The 19,594-nt window shown below is 36.7% G+C and overlaps 3 protein-coding genes across 8 annotated transcripts; 1 reads left to right on the forward strand and 2 right to left on the reverse strand.

Moving 5' to 3' along the window:
• Window positions 1-807: 807 nt before the first annotated feature.
• Window positions 808-4,101, reverse strand: LOC107875291 (transcription factor MTB3). Of its 3 annotated transcripts, none has more exons than XM_016721948.2 (2): window positions 3,580-4,101; window positions 808-2,699 (listed from the first exon to the last, which is right to left on the reverse strand). In XM_016721948.2, exon 2 carries the CDS (start codon window positions 2,502-2,504, stop codon window positions 1,071-1,073), a length of 1,434 nt encoding a protein of 477 aa, XP_016577434.1. In that variant the 5' UTR covers window positions 2,505-2,699; window positions 3,580-4,101; the 3' UTR covers window positions 808-1,070. The 3 variants fall into 3 exon arrangements, with proteins under 3 accessions (XP_016577434.1, XP_016577435.1, XP_016577437.1); XM_016721949.2 differs by having other exon boundaries at window positions 3,401-3,588; XM_016721951.2 differs by having other exon boundaries at window positions 3,148-3,581.
• Window positions 4,102-6,415: 2,314 nt separating this feature from the next.
• LOC107875290 (iron-sulfur protein NUBPL) lies at window positions 6,416-11,033 on the forward strand. Of its 4 annotated transcripts, none has more exons than XM_016721946.2 (8): window positions 6,416-6,675; window positions 6,764-6,896; window positions 7,875-7,997; window positions 8,127-8,224; window positions 8,378-8,504; window positions 9,280-9,365; window positions 9,933-10,058; window positions 10,391-11,033. In XM_016721946.2, the coding sequence occupies exons 1-8, from the start codon at window positions 6,649-6,651 to the stop codon at window positions 10,559-10,561; spliced, it is 891 nt and encodes a 296-aa protein (XP_016577432.1). In that variant the 5' UTR covers window positions 6,416-6,648; the 3' UTR covers window positions 10,562-11,033. The 4 variants fall into 4 exon arrangements, with proteins under 4 accessions (XP_016577432.1, XP_016577433.1, XP_016577431.1 ...); XM_016721947.2 differs by having other exon boundaries at window positions 6,422-6,675; window positions 7,875-8,018; window positions 10,388-11,033; XM_016721945.2 differs by having other exon boundaries at window positions 6,425-6,675; window positions 7,875-8,018.
• Window positions 11,034-11,243: 210 nt separating this feature from the next.
• On the reverse strand, window positions 11,244-19,268 carry LOC107875289 (flowering locus K homology domain). The gene is made up of 7 exons (XM_016721944.2): window positions 19,116-19,268; window positions 15,887-16,357; window positions 13,344-13,593; window positions 12,506-12,654; window positions 12,145-12,420; window positions 11,816-12,010; window positions 11,244-11,673 (listed from the first exon to the last, which is right to left on the reverse strand). The coding sequence occupies exons 2-7, from the start codon at window positions 16,352-16,354 to the stop codon at window positions 11,503-11,505; spliced, it is 1,509 nt and encodes a 502-aa protein (XP_016577430.1). The 5' UTR covers window positions 16,355-16,357; window positions 19,116-19,268; the 3' UTR covers window positions 11,244-11,502.
• Between the last annotated feature and the right edge of the window lie 326 nt (window positions 19,269-19,594).

A 19,594-nucleotide genomic window follows, 5' to 3' on the forward strand; every position in this document is an offset into this window, starting at 1 on the left:
CATTCATACACTTAACAAAGAATTAATAAATAAAGGATTACATTCTAATCTGTAATACAGGCAGTGAGAATCTCTAACACACTAGGTGTAGCTAGATTCAAATTTACTATTGTTTTGTTTTTGTTTTACATGTTACCATACACCATAATTTGTGCATGTTACAGGCCACAGCATGCTTGGACAGTTTGTTGTATGGTGGATAAAAAGAAAAATGTTGATCAATTGTCTTTGTTTTAAAATACTTGGAATTTACTGACATGATAAAGCGCCTTGAGTTTCTTCTGTCAAATGCCAGTGCTGCACAATTATCAATGCAATCTGAACGGTTCATGCCTTGGAAGTGAAAAAAAAGGGCTTCTGGTCTTGGAAGGGAACAAGCACTCCATGCTTCGGTAAGTTGCCCCAGCTCTTCAAAAATGTCATTGGATGTGTGTCGAATCCTCAAAAATAGTGCAATTTGGAGGACCCCATGACAACATTCTTGGACATTCCAAGCAACATATTGCTTCATATGTATTGTCCGATGCATGTGAGGCCTTGGATTAGCAAAGATTGCAGGAACCAGAATGCATAGTGATTTAGAATGGACCAATACCAGATTCAATCCCTCAATTGATAAAGCAGCAATAACATAGGAAACAAACTCTCAAAACATAATGCAAACTGACAAGCTAAACATTAATGTTCATACGCTAAAATAATCTATGAAGGTATAATTAAAGTCTGACCACTCTCATAATAATCACCAGTAAGCAAGAATTAACTTGCATTCTAGCACATTTGACCGCATGTTGAAACACCTAGATCAGTCGGAAAGAGAAGCTGCCAGTTTTTCATTCTAATTCTAAGAGCAGATACGATTCTTGCCAAAACTTACAGATATGATAATATAGTCTACAAAAGATAATGTAAACTTACAAGCTAGACATTGTTCATACACGAATAACCAAGGAAGGGACAACAACCGACCTCTGTGATACTGATCGCCAGTTCTTTAATGCGAAACCGCTAGCCTTTAACTACAAACAACATACATTGCATGATTAGACTTCATTCTCTAAACACCTAAATCATTTAGCTAGAGCAGCTGTCAGCTTTTCCTTCAAATCCTCAGCAGCGGAACCAGGAGCTCGTATAGAGAATGTGTGTACAAGTTCGCTGTTTTCTGTTAATGAGACATTGGATTCTAGTGGCACCAGTTGATGTTCCTGAAATGTCTTCAAAACTGTAGAAACAGGGTGAGCATTCAAAGGGCAGCCTACTCTTACAACTGCATCATCTTGTCTTTGATGAAAATCAATCTCCGGGATAACCTGCTGCTTTTGCTTGTCGCTTACCATCTCCTTCTCAGCATCTAAAACCCTGATTCTCGCCTGGAGATCTGTGATATAAGCAATTGCATCTCCAAGAAGGGATGCTTTATCCATCTTTGAGATATTTGGAACAACTGCTCTTAAAGCGTAAAACCTCTGGTTAAGCTTCTCCCGCCTTTGCCTCTCTGCTTCAACATGATTCAATGCTTCTTCCCTCCCATTGGCAGGCTTCCTGCCCCTCTTTCTTGGTTTCCGATCATCTAATTCTTCCTTGTAAAGCTTCCCTTCGCCTTCATCACTTCGATATCCATTTGATGAGTTCCCATAAACTTGAGAACTACCTAGTGCTGCTTGTACTTCGTAAGAATCTGAAGCAAAACTCAGATCATCTTCCATCTTCGGTGAAAAATTTATGCTGATGGGACCTGACTTAGCACCACCTAGACTGAGTTCCCGACCAAATATCTTTGGAATTGCTTTGGGCTGCGGAGGATTAGATACCACCACCGATGCCTTCACCATCTGAATCAAATTCTGATCTTCCGGGATAGACTTTACAGAACCAAGTTCCACAACCCCTGATTTCAGGGGAACAAATACTAGTGTCTCAAATCGAGCCAACTTTGCTAGATAAGATCTTGATTGGAAATGTTCTGAGCAGCCCTTATAATCAGAAACCCATATAGATCTCGCAGAATTAAATGATTGAGAAGGACTAGAAGGTTTGTCAAATGGGAAGATATAATACATTGATGTGAGATAAAACACTTCCACGTCCGAAACAGAATCCAACTTGGCAGCAATATTATCATCATCTGACCCTCCAAAGCAAGTGTGTATCTTTTGAAGAACCATTTTTTTCTTGTTCCCATCCATCATTTTCTGATGCGCGGAATCACTCCCACCTTCACTTTGCCCCATCTTTGCTTCTCTGCAATGACCATCGCCCCATATCAAAGCTGATTTTCCTGATTTTGACTTTGCAACTTGCCAATAGATTGCATAAGTCCAATCGGACCCCTCAACGATCTTGCAGAGCACCTGTTGCACTCCCAAATCCCCCCTTGACGAAGTAAATTCTGTCAGCATGTGATTTGAAGCTGACCAAGAAAAGAATTCCACTGCCTCACTACCTAATAACCCCTCCATAATAACTTTATCCTCTCCCTTCAGAAAAAGTTTCTCCCCCATGTTAAGCCACTAAGGGATCCCCAATTCAAAAGCACTTAAACTGCCACTTTTTTCTTCGACAACTACTTGTAGAAAACTTATCCTTACAAAATCGATTTTCTCAATTCAAATCCAACACTTACATAAACCCAAATCTTGATGGACTACAATGACACAGCACTCCCGGAATCATGAATACCTCTTGCAAAGGCAAACCTAGAAAAATCCATTGTCAAAAAAAGTTCAGTTTTTTACCCCAAAAACACCACAAATTCAAGAATTTAACCATCAGTCGAACCACAGGAGACGATCCACAAAGAGAAAAACAGACAATTATTGAACAAAAGGCCACTTTTATTAGCAAACAGAAAAACACTCAAAAAATTGGGACTTTAGTAATCTAACAGCAAAATTCACCTCTAAAGTATGCCCTTCAGAGCTTTACTTCAGCAATTACAAGTCTGAAATAAATCTATCATCAAAAAGTTCAAATTTTTAACCCAAAACAACCACAACTTCAAGAATTTGACCATCAAATAACACAAGAGAAGACCCACAAAGAGAAAAACAGATAATTCTTGAACAAAAGGCCACTTTTAAATTAGATAACAGAAAAACACTCAAAAAAAATTGGGACTTTTATTAATCCAATAGCAAGATTCACCTCTAACATATGTCCTTCAAAGCTTTACTTCACCAATTACAAGTTTTTCAACCCTTCAACAAAAAACCCATCCTCAAAAAGTTCAAATTTTTAAACATCAAACATACCACAACTTCAAGAATTGGACCATCATCTGAACCACAGGAGAAGACCCACAAAGAGAAAAAGCAAACAATTCTTGAACAAAGGGGCAGTTTTATTAGCAAATTGAAAACAGAAAATCCCTGTTTGTTAATCAAATAGCAAGATTCACCTCAAAATCTCTGAGCCTTCAAACTTAAGCTTCAGCAATTAAAAATTAAAAATAAAAAAAAATTTTTGAAAAAAAAAAAAAAAAGGTGAATATATATATATATATAAAAATATATAAATGAAAACAAGTAGTAGTAGTAGCAGAAAAAAGCAAATTGGATATGGGGAAGTAGGAGTTACCTGGAAAGCAGAAATGAAGATGGGGATAGATAGATAGATGCATGTACTATCAAAGATTGCTCGTGTTTCATGTGGACTTCATCACACACTTATCTTCAACTTTACAATTTTTAGATCTGAATCACATCATCAAAACTATATATTATAAAGTTTTGTGTTTAATTTTTAGGGTACATAAGTGAGTTTTTTTTTTTTTTTTGGAAACTACAGCCCGCAGTCTACACCCTCTACCACAATCTTTATCCTTTGAATGAGCATTCTGTGATGAGCACTATGTGCATATTGGATAAACTTCTGCCACAATTTCTGTCCTTTGGGTGAGCACTGTATGCGTACCGAATAAACTCCTCACTGTGCAATAGCTCATAAATATGTAAACCACACTAGATAAATTTCGTGCGACGAGCTCGAGTGAAAAGGAATAATTGAGTTTTTTATTTTGAGTATGTATTTTGATTATGAATTTTATGTCAAACTAATGAAGGTGGGTGTTTCTTATCTACAATCGATCATTAGTGAAACACATATTAATTAATAATTAATAGTATATATATTAGATTAGGTTTTTTATTTAAATATCGTCTCGTATTTTATGTGTGACAAAATTTAATTAATTAATATTAAGTTAAAAGATAAAATTACTGTCATATAAATTTGTTTATTCTTGGTAGTGATATTCAATGTCTACCTTATTTTCTATTCTTTATTTTGAGTCATGGGTCTTTCAGAAATAGTCTCCCTATTTCTTTGGATCGGTATGAGTTGTGTATATTTTATCCTCCCCAGACCCCACTTTATAGGAATACATTGAATTTGTTGTTGTTGTAGTGATATTCAATATCTTATTCTCCATCTTCTTAAGTGTGGTTTCGTTTCAGTTGTAGCATCAATATCTCTAAATTTTAAAGTTGAAATTTATGATTTTAAAGAATTAATTGAAGAAAATAAAATAATATATTGATTAATAAATATTTAATCTAATCAAGATCTAGATTTATTTCTCCAATTATTAGATAATAATTCAAGCAGAAAACTCACACGCAGTGTTTAAAAGTAGTTGACTTTTCGTTTTGATTACTTTTATACTAATAGTAGATATAAATAAGGCAAAATAAACTTTTGGATCCCTGTACTATGTCGGTTTTGTAAGTTGGACACTTCTATTTACACGTTTGTCATCTGAACCCCTGAACCCACTAAAAAACAACATTTTAAATCATTTTTTGGTGAGTGTAACACACTCTTCCCCACGTCAGCTGCCACGCCTGACATGTCTGTCACATCATCCGCCATGTCATTAAAAAAAGTAAAAAAAAAAAAGTATTACATTAAATTTCATGTCATTTTTAAAATTCTACTGAAAAATTAAATATTAAAAATAAATTTAATTAAATAATTTTCTTAAATAAATTGTAGAAAAATCTAACTAATCATATTTCATTTTATTTTTGCTCACAAATGAAATAAAAAAAGCCGATTTCATTGGTAAATTATTTTAATTATTCTAATATAATTTTTTTTTCCTTAAAACAAAAAATGTGAGCTGATCCCTTCCATGACAGCTCTTTTCTATGATTTTCTTGATTTCCCACTTTACTTCTTCAACCACATGTACTAAAAATCAAATCTTGACCACCCCAATCCATCACCATGACCCCCATTTTTCATATCCGACCAGTTTAGAAACTTGTTGGATGCTTTTAAGAAATGAAATTTTCAAACGGGTTGTCCTCGATTCAGACAAAAACACAAAGAATTAAATTATTCCTATGCTTCTTTGTAAATTATTGATGATGGTGAATTCAAGTGTAATAAATTAGAGATGGATTATGTGAGTGTATTTGTTAAATGGTGGACTTGGATTCCTGATAATTGGTATTCTTGTTGATGTGGGTTTAATTTTTTTTTTTTTTTTTGGTGATGATGGTTTGAGCATGAACGAAATGCCATAGACTATGCCCAAGACTAGTGGTTTGTTGGAATTTCACTAGAGATTTGCTTAGGACCACTAGGAAGGAAAGAAACAAAATATGTTTTCTGCAGTGGTGGGGTGGGGGCTTTTATGACGTTGGAACTTTGGGGGGCAGTAGCGGGTGGGTGGGGTTGGGCAAGGGTAATGGGGAACTAAGGGGTAATGGGGGAGAGGGTGTTGGGGAACTGGGGGGTAACGGGAGAGAGAGGCTGGGGTTCGGGACGGGGAAAATGGTTGGAGGTAGTGGGGGAGAGGGGTTGGGGAGGTGGGGAGATGGGGGGGGGGTGGGGGGGTAGAGGCTAAAGAAGGACTTTTTTAAAAAAAAAAAATTACAATTATTTTTTTTTAAAAAGACTTTTTTAAAAAAAAATTAATATTTTTTATATATTTTTTTAATTATTTTATGGAAGGGGCCGGGGAGTGGGTGGGATGGGGCTGCGTGGGGGGTGAGAGTGGGGACGGGCTGGGGTGGAGTGGGGAAGATTTTTTTTTTAAAAAAAAATTATTATTTTTAATTTTTTAAAAATATTTTGAAATTAAAAAATAGAGGGAAAAAAACCCTTTTTAAAATTCTTTTTAGTTTTAACATTTTTTAATTATTTTAATATAAAATTGGCCAAAAATTGACCTTCACTCGCACCCCCAGGCGAGTGACTATACTCTTCTTGTCCTAATGACCATTTCAATGCCACATAGGCAAGGTCAACGGTCAAAGAGTGTAAAATATTGTTTTTTAGTGGGTTCAGGGGTCTAAATGAAAAACATGTAAGTAGAAGTATTCAACTTATAAAACCGACATAGTACAGCGATCCAAAAGGTCATTTTGCCTATAAATAATGCAACAAAGACAAGTAGTCAAGGACCAAAATAGTGTGTTGTCAAAATAAAAAGGACCAAAATAGTCCTACCCTCAAACATTAAGTACCATTTTGATCATTTTTGTGTAAGTTTGCCACGCCTGGAACCAAATCAGCTTACAGAGGTTTATCAAAGTTGCAGTCAAATTATCACTTTCAGCTGCAAAATCTCAGATTTAACGTTGTTTCAGTTTGCGTTGTCCGAGGTTTGTTTGTTCACTGTCCGAACAAGTTTTCATTATGAAGCGTTTCTTGAAAAAATCCATTGTAAGTGATATATAAACTTGTGTATAGTTTCCAAGATTTCATTTTTAACCCAAGAAATTGATAGTTTTGGTGTAATTCTGTCTCGCAGGTTGGAGGGGTTAGGGGATTTTCTATGCAAAATGCAAGAAATACCAATACCCAAAGCCTGAAAATTGAAGGGATTAAAGATATTATAGCAATTGCTTCTGGGAAAGGTGGTGTTGGCAAGTCCACTACAGCTGGTAATTGTTCTGTTTCTAAAATGTAGAATAGTTTAATCTTATGAAATGAAGTAAAAAGGGCAGCCTGGTGTACTAAAGGTCACTCTATGTATGGGGTACAGGGAAGGGTTGGACGGCAAAGGTCTATTATACGTGGTCTTATCCTGCATTTTTGCAAGAGGTTGTTTTCACAAGGGTCTATTATGAAATGGACTTTAATAAAGTGGAGTGTTTATATAGAGGAAACTCGACTAATTTGGGATTGAGGGGCGGATGCAGTTATATAGCTGGGGGTTTATCTGAATCCAATATTTCTTGATGCGGAAGATAAATTTATGTCTAAAAGTTCATTAGGATTGCAAACCAATAGTAGGTCATACAATAGGTTCAATGCTATATTTTCTTATAGGTAACTTAAATCCGGTATCTGTCATTGGTGTGGTTGGTTGATAAATTAGTTGAATCGTGTCTTTGTTGTTGATGTTGGTACACTTGGCATCGTGATGCCAAAACTTTAGGAGTTGCTGATTGAATTGGAGAAGGCGACGATTCAGTTAAGGGTAACAGAAACTTTGAAATACTGAAGTGAATTGGGAGAGAACGGAAGGAGGAAAAAGATGTAACGAGCTAAAATTGATTGTATTCGTTCACGTCTTAGCAGTCACATTTGAGTGTATTTATACAAAGCGGAGCAATGGATAACTAGAAAAGAAGTTTCTAAGTATCAAAAGCATGGGCTATCTCTAACAAACTGTGCTAGTTGAAAATAAAAACTAGATTTTTGTGTATTATATTAAAGTCGAACTGGATGCTTGAGATATTTATGGTAGAAATGTTGATCATTATGGTTTTTGATACTGAATTTAGTTAGCTGTGAAGATTTTGAGCATTAAATAAAGCTTCATATATATGATGCACCAATATATTTAGCATTGCATAATGATTTTAATTTGCTTCACAATAATGGTTTCCGGATCAATTACCATGTTTTGTTTGCAGTTAATTTGGCTGTTTCACTTGCCAAAAGGTGTCAACTTAAAGTTGGGTTGCTGGATGCGGATATTTATGGGCCTTCAATTCCTTTGATGATGCGCCTCCAGGGAAAGCCAGAACTGAGCAACGGTGATGCTTTAACTACCTTCAGTTTAGTATCAACATGCCTATCCTCTGATAGTAATGTTATGGACTTATAGTTGCTGTAATTGTTATTATTCTTTCTTGCCTTGCTTGCTTATCATTTTATTTGGGCAGATAGGAAGATGATTCCAATTGAAAGTTATGGAGTTAAATGTATATCGATTGGATCTCTTGTAGACCAAAAGGAAGCAATTGTGTGGAGAGGACCTATGGTATGCTTCTGCCTACAAATGATGACTAATATTATAGAATTTAACACATTTAAGGTTATAAATTGAGCTAAATATTTTAATGCTTGATGAGACACTTTGAGGAGGTAGAATATAATTGTCTAAGTCCAATTAGACCCAAATATACAATTGCAGGTAATGAAAGCCCTTGAACAGCTGACAAGGGGAGTTGATTGGGGGATCCTAGATGTTCTTGTGATAGATATGCCTCCCGGTACCGGTGATACTCAGATATCTATTTCCCAAAGGCTACAATTATCAGGTATGTCAAGAATTTTTGGAAGTACTTCTAAAAGTTTTCTTTTTTTTCCGAGAAGGTACTTGTAAAAGAATTTGACTCCGGATATATGCCATGAGGATGACGCTATTGCATCATATTTAATCTGATGTCAACAAAAGAAAAACTTATATGCACCCATGAAGTAAAAGTTGAACATATCCGTCAATTCAGCCTGTAAGTAGATATCGATAATGTTAAATATCTGACGGTCTAATCAGAAGGACCGAGGATGACCCTCCACTTTTACAACCATTAAGTTTCTACATGTCGAGTCTGGCAATTGAGGATTTTCGATGTTGGGTCGGATTTAGATTTGACTGAGTGAAATTTAGTCTCACATAATGCATTATTATATTGGTTCATTAAGCTTGACTTTTTCAAACGATGATTTACTTCGCTCATAGTTTCTTTTTTAAGTAAAATCCAGCTGCAAATATCATCATCCTTCCTTTCTTATTATGTTTGAAAGTTCAGCGTTTTGTTAGGATCGATGTTCATCCAATTTGACAGGATTAGAAAAAAAAAGAACAGGCTATAATTAACATAGGCTATAATTTAACATATTCAACTGTCTGTTCATATGTTGCTCTGTTAAAAACATTTGCTTAATATCTCAAGTTATCGTAGCATAGCAGCATGGTGCTATCAAGTTAATTCTGTTCTTACGCATTAACTGTCTAGGAATAGTTAATAATGAGTTTTGTTTTGTGCTATTTTTATGTGCTTTATTATTCAAATCTCTTGATTTTGCTGACAGGAGGGTTGATTGTCTCGACCCCTCAAGATGTTGCTTTACTGGATGCTCGCAGAGGGGTTAAAATGTTCTCCAAAGTTAATGTTCCGGTATGATCCTTGCTGAGCTTGCTGCGTTCTATCTTTGTCTTACTAGAAGTGGTAACTCGTTTTTAGAGGTTTGAATTTAGCATCCTATACTTAACCACTCACATCTCTCATTCCCCGAGGGGAAAACAACAACAAGAGAGTAGGATTAAAAGAGGGGCGATGAAGCATGGGTTGTGGTTCTCTTTGGATTAGTTGTGAAGTATAAATAGTGAATTAGTCGAGCAGTCGTAACAACATTGACACTGTTACTTCTTTGAACTGGAACAATGTTGATACTGTATTCCCACAAAGTGGAGTCTGGGGCGGTAAGATGTACGCAGTCCATACCGCTACCTCCGAAGAAGTATAGTATGTTGTTGATACTGCTACCCAGACAAATTTCAGAGTAACATTAGTGATTGAATTTGGATTCAAAAAATGCCGTTCTTATTTCTATTACTGCTACCAACCTGTCGTGTGAATAGAAAAGGTATTAGAATGGATGTACATCGAGATATCATGCAGACACATGCTATAGTTTAATGCTTCTATAATATAGTTATAATTAAACAGCTTTACTTACCACAGATATTGGGAATTTTGGAGAATATGAGCTACTTCAAATGCCCAAAATGCAATGAATCATCCTATATCTTTGGTCAAGGAGGAGCTCGTAAAACAGCTGAGGAGATGGGGATGAAATTTCTTGGTGAGGTATGTGTTTTGAATGCAAACACTCATGGGCCATTACTATTAGGTGCTACGGCTTTCCCCGCCCCCAGCCCCCTCTCCCCAACTCACAGCCCCCAAATTCTTTTCCATTTCTGTATTTGATTGGATACCTAGAGAAGCATGTTGTAGGCACTTCTTGGAAATTATTTACAATGAAAGGATCCTTAAAAATGGCCTGTCGCATTCTTGTGCTTCCTCTTTGTCTCCCTCTTTTGTGGCCATTTCTTTTGTGCTCACACATTCTGTATTCATTTTGTTACCTTTTGTCAACTTCAATTTTCTCCAGTTATTGTGTTTTTCCTTCCCTTTAGTAGATACCACTTGAGGTGGAGATCAGAAGCGGTTCTGATGAAGGTGTTCCCATTGTAATGTCAAAGCCTGATTCTGCGATATCTCAAGTATATGGCGATGTGGCTGAAAAAGTTGTCACGAGGCTTGAAGAGGCCAATAAGGAGCAACATTTCAGGCCAGATATCTCTCTTTAAATGCGATGATCAAGCTCTCTGCCAACTTGGTTGTAATAATGGCAACCATTAGAATCTGCCCCTTTCTAACAAAATCAGAGGAAGATCTAGTTGGCTCTGGATATAGAACACGAGTAAAAGCACGTTTAAGCTGAGAAGGGTCGAAGAAGGAAGTCCATTATCAGGAGAAGTGATGACCTCGTCGTGCTTGCTCGCAGGGAGCAATCTTGTGGACTATCTTTCTGAGTTATCACTCAACAATTAACACCCACTGAAAGTTGCAGTAATGTCTATCTATCCCTCCTTTTGCACATTGAACCCATCTTGTCAACATGAAAAGATGATATTTATAGACGATGGACATAGCTGTGGATCGAGACGGTTTAGCCATTGTCATCTTTCTAGGGGGAATAAAAAGGAGAAATCAAAGATTTTTAATGTATTGGATTTTGGATCTTGTACTTGTATTTGTTAGTTGGATTGGCTGGTTCAATTCCGTGGTGGTTTTAGTGTCGTAACTTGATTCCTTTTTTCAGTTAAATGATGAAAGTACTCAAGCTTATCAAAGAGGAAAATAAATACCACCCACTTCTACAACGAGACTAAAAAATGTGCAAATTTCCTGGCCAATGATGGTCAGAGTCCCTTAGATCTTGAAGTGTACCACCCAAAAGGAAAATAAGTAAAGATAAAACACCTAACATTAGTTATGAATTTTAATCTCACTAGTTATATATTGATCAAAGGGTATGCCGTCAAATAAATAAATGTGACGGCAAAGTTGAGAACGCAGGACATGAAATTAAACAGGACAAACAGATTACAAAAACGCAACTAGCAATTCACTTTTCATCAACTACTAGAAAACATGATATAGCTAACTAAAGAGCTAAAATCCCCCAGCAGCTGAAAACTCATAGTTCTTGTGATAGCAGGCGTGACTGGTTTGAGCTGGATATCATTTAATAACCGTAGCTTCCTCCATAAACTGAACCATAATCCGCACCTGGCGCATGACCAGGGGCAGTGTTAGAAGAGTACGCAGGACCCTGAGAAGCATAGGGATTATAACCTTGGGAAGGTGGTCCAGCAGCAGTGTTCTGCATTGCGCTGGTAGCATCGGCCATGGAATTCTGCACCATAACAAATAAGGGTAGTCAAGACTAAAATGAATAGATACATCAAATCACACATTCACACACAATCACGAAACATTTGACTGATGTTTAAGCATTAAATTGAAGCTCAATAATAAAAATGATCCGGAGATAATACCTGAATTAACTGCTGTGCTGTTTGGACTTGGGATGCAGACCCATTTATCTCAACAGTCATCTCGCCAGGGACACCCCTCGTTTCCTGTACTGCAATAGTTGCACCACTAGCCCGGCGAATATAACTAATATTGGAACCAGACGCCCCAATAACAGCATCGGCATATGACAAGGGAATTTGTATGTTTTGCGTGACCTTTATAGAGAATAAGTTAATTAAGACAAATGTACATGAACAAAAAGAGGAAAAAAACTCGTAGTAATCAACAAAAGATACTACTGGATTAAAGGAGCATCTCTAAGCTGAACAGACTAAAGGAGAAAGTGCACCTTTGAAACTATGGATTGTTGTGGCTGTGCATTTACATGAGCTCCAACTGGAGCATCTCTGCCATAAACAGGCGGGCCCTGATGAGGCTGCTTATCTTGATGCATGTCTACTCGTGGATAATAATTGTCAAATTGACGAGGAGGTGGCATATACTGGTGGCTGGCTCCATATCCAGGCCCCCCACCGCTCATGGGAAAACTGGATGGTGGACCCCAATGTTGGGTAGGTCCAGGCGGGGGCATATTCTGGTGTGCATGTGCATTTGGCATTTGCATCTGAGCAGAAGAAAATATGAAATGTGTTCTCAAAAGAAATGTTGCATAAGATCCTAAATACTTTTAACACAAATAGTATGCTTACTAGTTTCTCAAATACTCCAACTACACTGCGATCAACTAAAAATTTCCTTAGATGACCTGCAATCATTTCGACTGCTTTATGCACGCCTGCTGGCTCCCCTTGTATCTCAACAATACTATCATCAGGCAGAGCAAAAACAGGGAGATGCTCTGCAGAAAAGATGGCAATCAAACACCAATTTACAATTCAGGAGGACAAAATTGTTTGCAACAGATCAAATAAAGACAACAAAAACTTAAAAACACATGGCTCTTGCTACCATTTAAAAGTCGCAACGCAGCAGTATATACGGTTTATGGGTTTTTGTGAAGTCCAAAGTGGGTCTTTCATTGATTGTTACATCTTTCAAAGAAAAAACTCATAACTCAAAAAAGAAACTAAACAAGTGATGACCCAGAACATAGTAACTAACTAGCACCTCCTTCCAGAGTGCTTACATTCCTTGGGAGAAAATACAATATAAAATAGAGGGAGATGCTCAGTGTGTTTTTTCCTTTTCAGAAGGGGCAAACATGCAGAAGAATTTAGATTTTTACGAGTTTCTGTTCCTATTTGGGTGAGTTGAAATGGAGGGGGTATCCTACTACAGAGAGTACTGATATGACGGTCGGTTTTCAAAATACAAATGTGTTGATTATTTTGAATTAGCGATGGATTTTGTATGCTTAGAGACCATACTGGTAACTGAAAAAGAGAACCACCAATGGAAGCCAGTAAAAGCCCATAGATCGTCAAATTTGAGTTACCAGAATTATAGAGTTGTTTACGAAAGCAAGCAATAGACCTGTTGGATTCTCAAGGACACAACACAAGAAAAGACATTGAATTAAAGAACCACCTCCTCCAAGGACTCGAATAGTGCAACGAGATTCATCTTGAATAGACTTAACAGTTGCACCCTGTTTTCCAATCAGGATTGCAGCCTGTGTAGCAGCCACAAGTAGTCTAGTAGAAGCTGGTTTCCCACCACCAGAAGGAGCATTGGTAGAGTCACGATCCACATCAATAATCCGCTTATGGACCTTTAAAAGGCCATCCATAGCAGGCGGAATGGTGAGGCTAGGCTCTTCCTTCGCAGATACCATCACCTACAATGAAAAAAATGAACAATTCAAGGCCAGCACAGCAAAGAGTTGCAAATGAGCACCATAACTTCCAACAACTCACATCAGATCAAACATAAAAGTTTGTGCATATAATGTTTTGGCTTAGATTAGAACCATAGTAAATAAAAAGCATGCAGAATGAGTGCATGTACTCTATCAACAGTTGTGCACATAAGAAGATTGGACATGCTAAATACAAAATGCCAAGACAGACGAATATATTAGCAGTTTAGCACACGCTCAAAAATATAAGCAAGCACACGTTTTGATTAAAAAATGGAACAACAGTTACAAGACAATCTATCATGCCTTGGCAAAGGATGAATTGACAATTCTGCTCCTTACTCATGCTATAAGCGTGCATTTAAAGCCTGCTATTAATAGGGGTCATAATGTAAGGATCTAGCTAATACTTATGACAAAGCATTAGTTTCTCAATTTACTAGCAAAGTCTGAAACATTTTCTGGAAACAAAATTTTTAAACCAAAATCCTCTTGGAATTTTCTGTAAACAACCTAGTTTTATACAAGCAATGCAGTCTCAGCACCTACCTCTAACTCTTAATTATTCCTTTTTCTTTATGGGGGCAGGGGTGGAGGAGGGGAGAAGGAAAACATTATCAATTAGATTGCCGGGCATTTTTGTGCCAATAAATAGCTCTCGATCTCTTTAGTGGCATATCAACTTCTTTTTTATAGATATTTGATGGCTCGTCGGCTTAGCTAGAGTGTGGGAATGTTATTAATTCCAGAAATTTTGTCTATCAATCAGTCAAGCTCAATCTTTCTTCATTGGATTTTTGCGTTTGTATGAGCAATTGCCCACATTATACCACTGATGAATAGTGCATATAAATATGCAAACTCATTAGCATACCTCTTTAAGTCTTTTAAATTATGTGCAAGACTATTCTATAAAGATTAAATGTCATATCTTATTCAGGACCACTTTGCAATAGCTCCCGTAGAAAACAGAGGAGCAAACATTGGATCTTTGTGGACAGGGTCAGTTAGAACATAAACACCACTAGCAGATTTCAGGCAATTTTCATTAACGAAAATATTAGATTCCTACTCAGTTAATATTCCTTTTTCCCTAGTTTGTTCTATGATCCAACATGCAGACATTAAGTCTAAAGGTACTAAAATGTTTTATTGTGGAAATTATGTACTACAAAGCGTTTGCTATGAGAAATTTCCTCTTTTTATGGAGCTTAACACCTTCTGGTAAGATACCAACCGACCAAGTTTTGAAATTACCCGACACAATGCAATCTTCTGGGTATTGATGTCCGAATAAGGTAATTTTGACAGATTGTCGGAAGGACTTCCAGCACTTGTAATGCTCAATGTTGATGGCTGTCGTCTGGATCTTTGGCTCTTCTAGTGTAAGCCACTTTTATATGGCAAACCTGCACACACTCATGTTGGTTATGATGATAAAGAAATTTCCTCAGAGTTTTGGTTGTTTGATGGATTGATTCTTACCCACATTGAACAAATTAGTTATACTTACATATTCATTAGCTTCTCATTCATCAACTCATTTATTTCCTCTTTTTTTTTTTTTAGGAATGGAATAGTTCACTTATTTCTATCAGTTAACTTTCAATTTCCACAACAATTATTGTTAGACTTTAGTGAATATTTCATGTAAGTGCAACCACCATTGTTAACCTTCAGTGAATATTTTATGTAAGTTTGAACATCTTTTTTTTTTTTGTACATAAAATTTGGACATCTTTATTACACTTGGAAATCAACTTGGGCACCAAGCCAAGAACTAATTTAAGCCTAGGTCTTAAGCAACTCAAACCAATAAAGAATCATGATAGTCCTGCAAGAATTGAGGGATAGAAACTGGAACGAGCATGTATATATCCAAAAAGATTTAACAAGAATAGCACAGCAATGAACTGAGAACTTAAGTTTCCTGATCTAACGACATGAATTTTTAATAAAATAATGTGGTACTCTGGCTACCTTGCCCGCACTTCGACTAATCCACCAGGTATCTCTATCCACCATGACTTAGATAGATAAGAAGAACTGACCTAGCGCTTTTTGAACAGGGATTTGAACCCAGGTATATGGTCCATCCCACCTTAATTGTCTAGTAAACCAACCTTTGGGTGTTGATTCATCTCCATCAGTTAAAATATTCAATGCAATTGTCACATTATCATAAGTGCATAACATCATACGCAGACAACAGCACTCCACATAGACATGTAATCACAAAAGTTTCAAATAACAAGATATGGCAGCAACTCACAGCTCTTTCTGTAGTACCAGGAGGACCATCAAGAACCTTAATACGAGCTTTTGTTTCTTCGCAGGTTTTCTTTATATACTCTCCTTTGCGGCCAATGATACCACCAACCTTCTGAGAAGGAACTAACATTCTGAAGACGTTTTCTCCAGGCCAACCAGGCCATCTTTTTTCCTCACCACCTCCTGAACCGTTTTCAGCAACTTTTACCTCTTCTGGTTCGGATTTTATCGTATCCCCAGGAAGGGACTCAACTTGTGCCTCCTCTTGTTCCAATTTTGCTGGATGTTCCTGAGAGAATGCAACTTGTACCTCTTCTGGTTCCAAGTTTGCCTCTTCTACAGGCAAGTTCTCATGTGCATTGTTCATTTCCTGGATATTCTCCATGGTATGTGCATCCGCTGTGCCATGCACATTGTCAGCATCATACACATTACCAATGTCATGTTCCAGATAGCTTTCATCTGCCATTTTCTGGAAGAGAAAAACAAAATCAGCAATGAGAACATAGCCAAAGAATGGAAAATAGATCAAACCACTGTTGAACTTTTAAATTTCCCTAGGAAGTTGGCATGTCCAAAAACTAACATGATATGAAAGTTTTCTTTGTGATTCCAAAAAATCTTAGCCGGCAGAATTGTAGGAAGCTTTTAAAAAAGGAAAAGTTGGCCCAACAAGAGAAAAAGCCCTCACTTGCTTGTTGAGGAAACCAATAACTTGAACTTCATGCAAATACCCAAAAAGTATACCAAAAAAAAACTGCTTATCATTATCCTGAGCATGTATAATTGTTACTCAACAACAACATACCCAGTGAATGTATAATTGTTACTCATGCCCAGACAAGCCTCAACTTCAAAAGGAATGATTATACCCCTACCACTCCAAATAGAAGTAAGGAGTGGTATCTATAATGATTATACACCATAGCATCTAATTATAGGTGTGAGCTCGGATGTGATTTTTTATTGAGCTTTCAAATGTAAAAAACTAATAAACGTGCTACTTACATAATCAAATATATAATAAATATTGGAAACAATTAGTCTAACTTGCTAAAAGGTTAAATGGAGGGAGTACATTCTTTCTACTTACAAATTACATCTAATACTAAGTTCCAGTGAGCAAAAGGTAACAAATCCCTAATAGCTCAAAGTTCCCAAACCCAGAACTACTCCATAATCACTTCATCTTTTACTCCAATTATATTAACGGTAACTAAACAAGGGGGAGAAGACACAGAGCCCTTTCCCGTGTTGTTGGGGTTGCACCAAGGGTCAACCCTTAGCTTTTTTTTTTTTTGGCCTTGGTGATGAATGTATTAACGCATCAAATACAACGTGAGGTGCCATGGTGTATGTTTGTTCGCAGATGACATGGTTTTGATTGACGAGACTCACAGAGGATTTAATGCTAAGTTAGAGGTTTGGAGGCCAACCGTGGAGTCTAAAGGGTTTAGGTAGAGCAAGAACAAAATGGAATATTTGGAGTGCAAGTTTAATGAGGTGAGGTGAAGTATGAGGATGGCGTGGAATTGCGGTTTGATACACAAACCATCCAAAAGATAATAGTTTCAAACATCTTGGATTCATTATCCAAGGAAATGGAGACATTGACGAGGATGTCACTCACCATATTGGTGCAAGGTGGATGAAACCAAGGCTCGCTTCTGGAGTTTTAGGTGATGAGAAGGTGCCCCTAAACTCAAGGGCAAGTTCTACAAATGGGTGGTTAGACCAGCTTTGTTGTATGGGGCAAAGTGCTGGTAAGTCAAAAATTCTCACATCCAAGAGGATGAAAATGGTGGAGATGAGGATGTTGTGATAGATGCGTGGGTTTACTGAGAGAGATAGTATTAGAAATGAGGATATTTGAGACAGGTGGGAGTGAGGTCGGTAGAAAATAAGATTCGGGAAGCGAGGTTGAGATAGTACGAACATGTAATGAGGAAATGCACGGATGCCCCAGTACGGAGGTGCAAGAGGTTGGCTATGGAAGGTTTAAGAAAGGTAGAGATAGACCGAATGAATATTGGGAAAAGGTGATTAAACAGGATATGGCACAGTTGCAACTTAATGAGGGCATGACCTTAGATAGAAAGGTGTGATGGACATAAATTAGTGTAGAAGGTTCAGAGGTAGGCAGGAGTGTTTGCCTTATTAATAGTCGTAGTGCTATTTCTTTTACATGCACTTCTGTTAGTAAATGGTGTTTCAGGTAGATCATTTGTACTACTTTTTTGTGGTAGTATTGTTCTGTTGCTTTTTGTTATTGTGTGACTCCCTAATGTTTTTTGTACCTCCATTACATCTTTTCAAGATTGTATTTTATCTCGAGCCGAGGGTCTATCGAAAATCTCTCTACCTCACCTTTGAAGTAGTGGTAGGGATTGCGTACACTCTACCCGTCCAAGACACCACTATGTGGGAATGCACTTGGTATGTTGTTGTATTCTAATATAAACTCAAAAACTTGTGAGCTTAAGGTTCAAAAAACCATAATAGCTCACAGTTCCAAGGCCCAGAAACAACTCCAACCTCCATAATTCACTTTATCTTTTGCTCCAAGTATGCTGTAACTATAAACATAGTTAACCTAGCGAACAACTAGCATCTCTCAAACATCTCTAACCCAGACGGGAAAAAAAGAACTACATTAACACAGACACTTGCATATAAACACATACAGTGACGGAACCAAGATTTTCACTCAGCAGTTCAAAATATGTAATTTTGACGATTTTTCCATGCATAAAAGCAATGTAATTTTCCACCAGAGGATTCAACATCTACTACATATATATATATATATATATATATGTACATATATATATATATGTGTGTGTGTGTGTGTGTGTATGTGTTTTATTAACCATTTTTCCATGCATAAAAGCAATGTAATTTTCCACCAGAGGATTCAACATCTACTATATATATATATATATATGTACATACATATATGTATATATATGTGTGTGTGTGTGTGTTTTATTAACCATATTTCCATGTATAACCAAAGTAATTTTCCGACAGAGGAGTTTCCGAGGAACTCTTTCGCCCTACCTTGCTCCGCCCCTAAATTTACACATACAAATCCTAAACACCAGATAAAAATTGGAACAAATTAAGGAAAAAATACCAATTAACATCAACAGTTCTATCAAATTGAGCAAAAGTTAAGCAGTAAACTCAGATTAATTTTATTAATTTTTAATTTTCGAAATAAAACTTACATGAATTGAAGAGGAAAGCTGCAAGGGTTATGAAAGCAAGGGCGGGATATAAACTGTCACAGCTAGGTTTTATGGAAGAGTGGTCACCATCTTTCGATAATTTACATTTGGTCCCTGTTACTTGTTGTATTTATATATTGGGCAATGAAGAAGGGAAAATTGTATAATTACAACCTTTTATTTTGCAAAATTATCAATTATACCTTCACTTATATTACTTTTGTTTCAATACAAATAACAATTCTTAACTTTGTAAGACATTAAATGGAAAAATGATTTGGGTAGCCGTTTACAAATTTATTTTTAATTTTGTTTTTTATTTTAAGATCATTTTATTTTCACACCTAAGATTTGAATATATCATTTTATTCTATTCAATTTGTAAGTGGCTTTAAAAAAAAATTATTTCCTTACTCAAATGGTAATGGTACAAACAAAATGAAACACATGAATTCAACTCTAATGCAAAGAAGCATCGT

This window comes from Capsicum annuum, chromosome 6 (assembly GCF_002878395.1).
Source record: "Capsicum annuum cultivar UCD-10X-F1 chromosome 6, UCD10Xv1.1, whole genome shotgun sequence".
Classification (NCBI taxonomy): domain Eukaryota; kingdom Viridiplantae; phylum Streptophyta; class Magnoliopsida; order Solanales; family Solanaceae; genus Capsicum; species Capsicum annuum.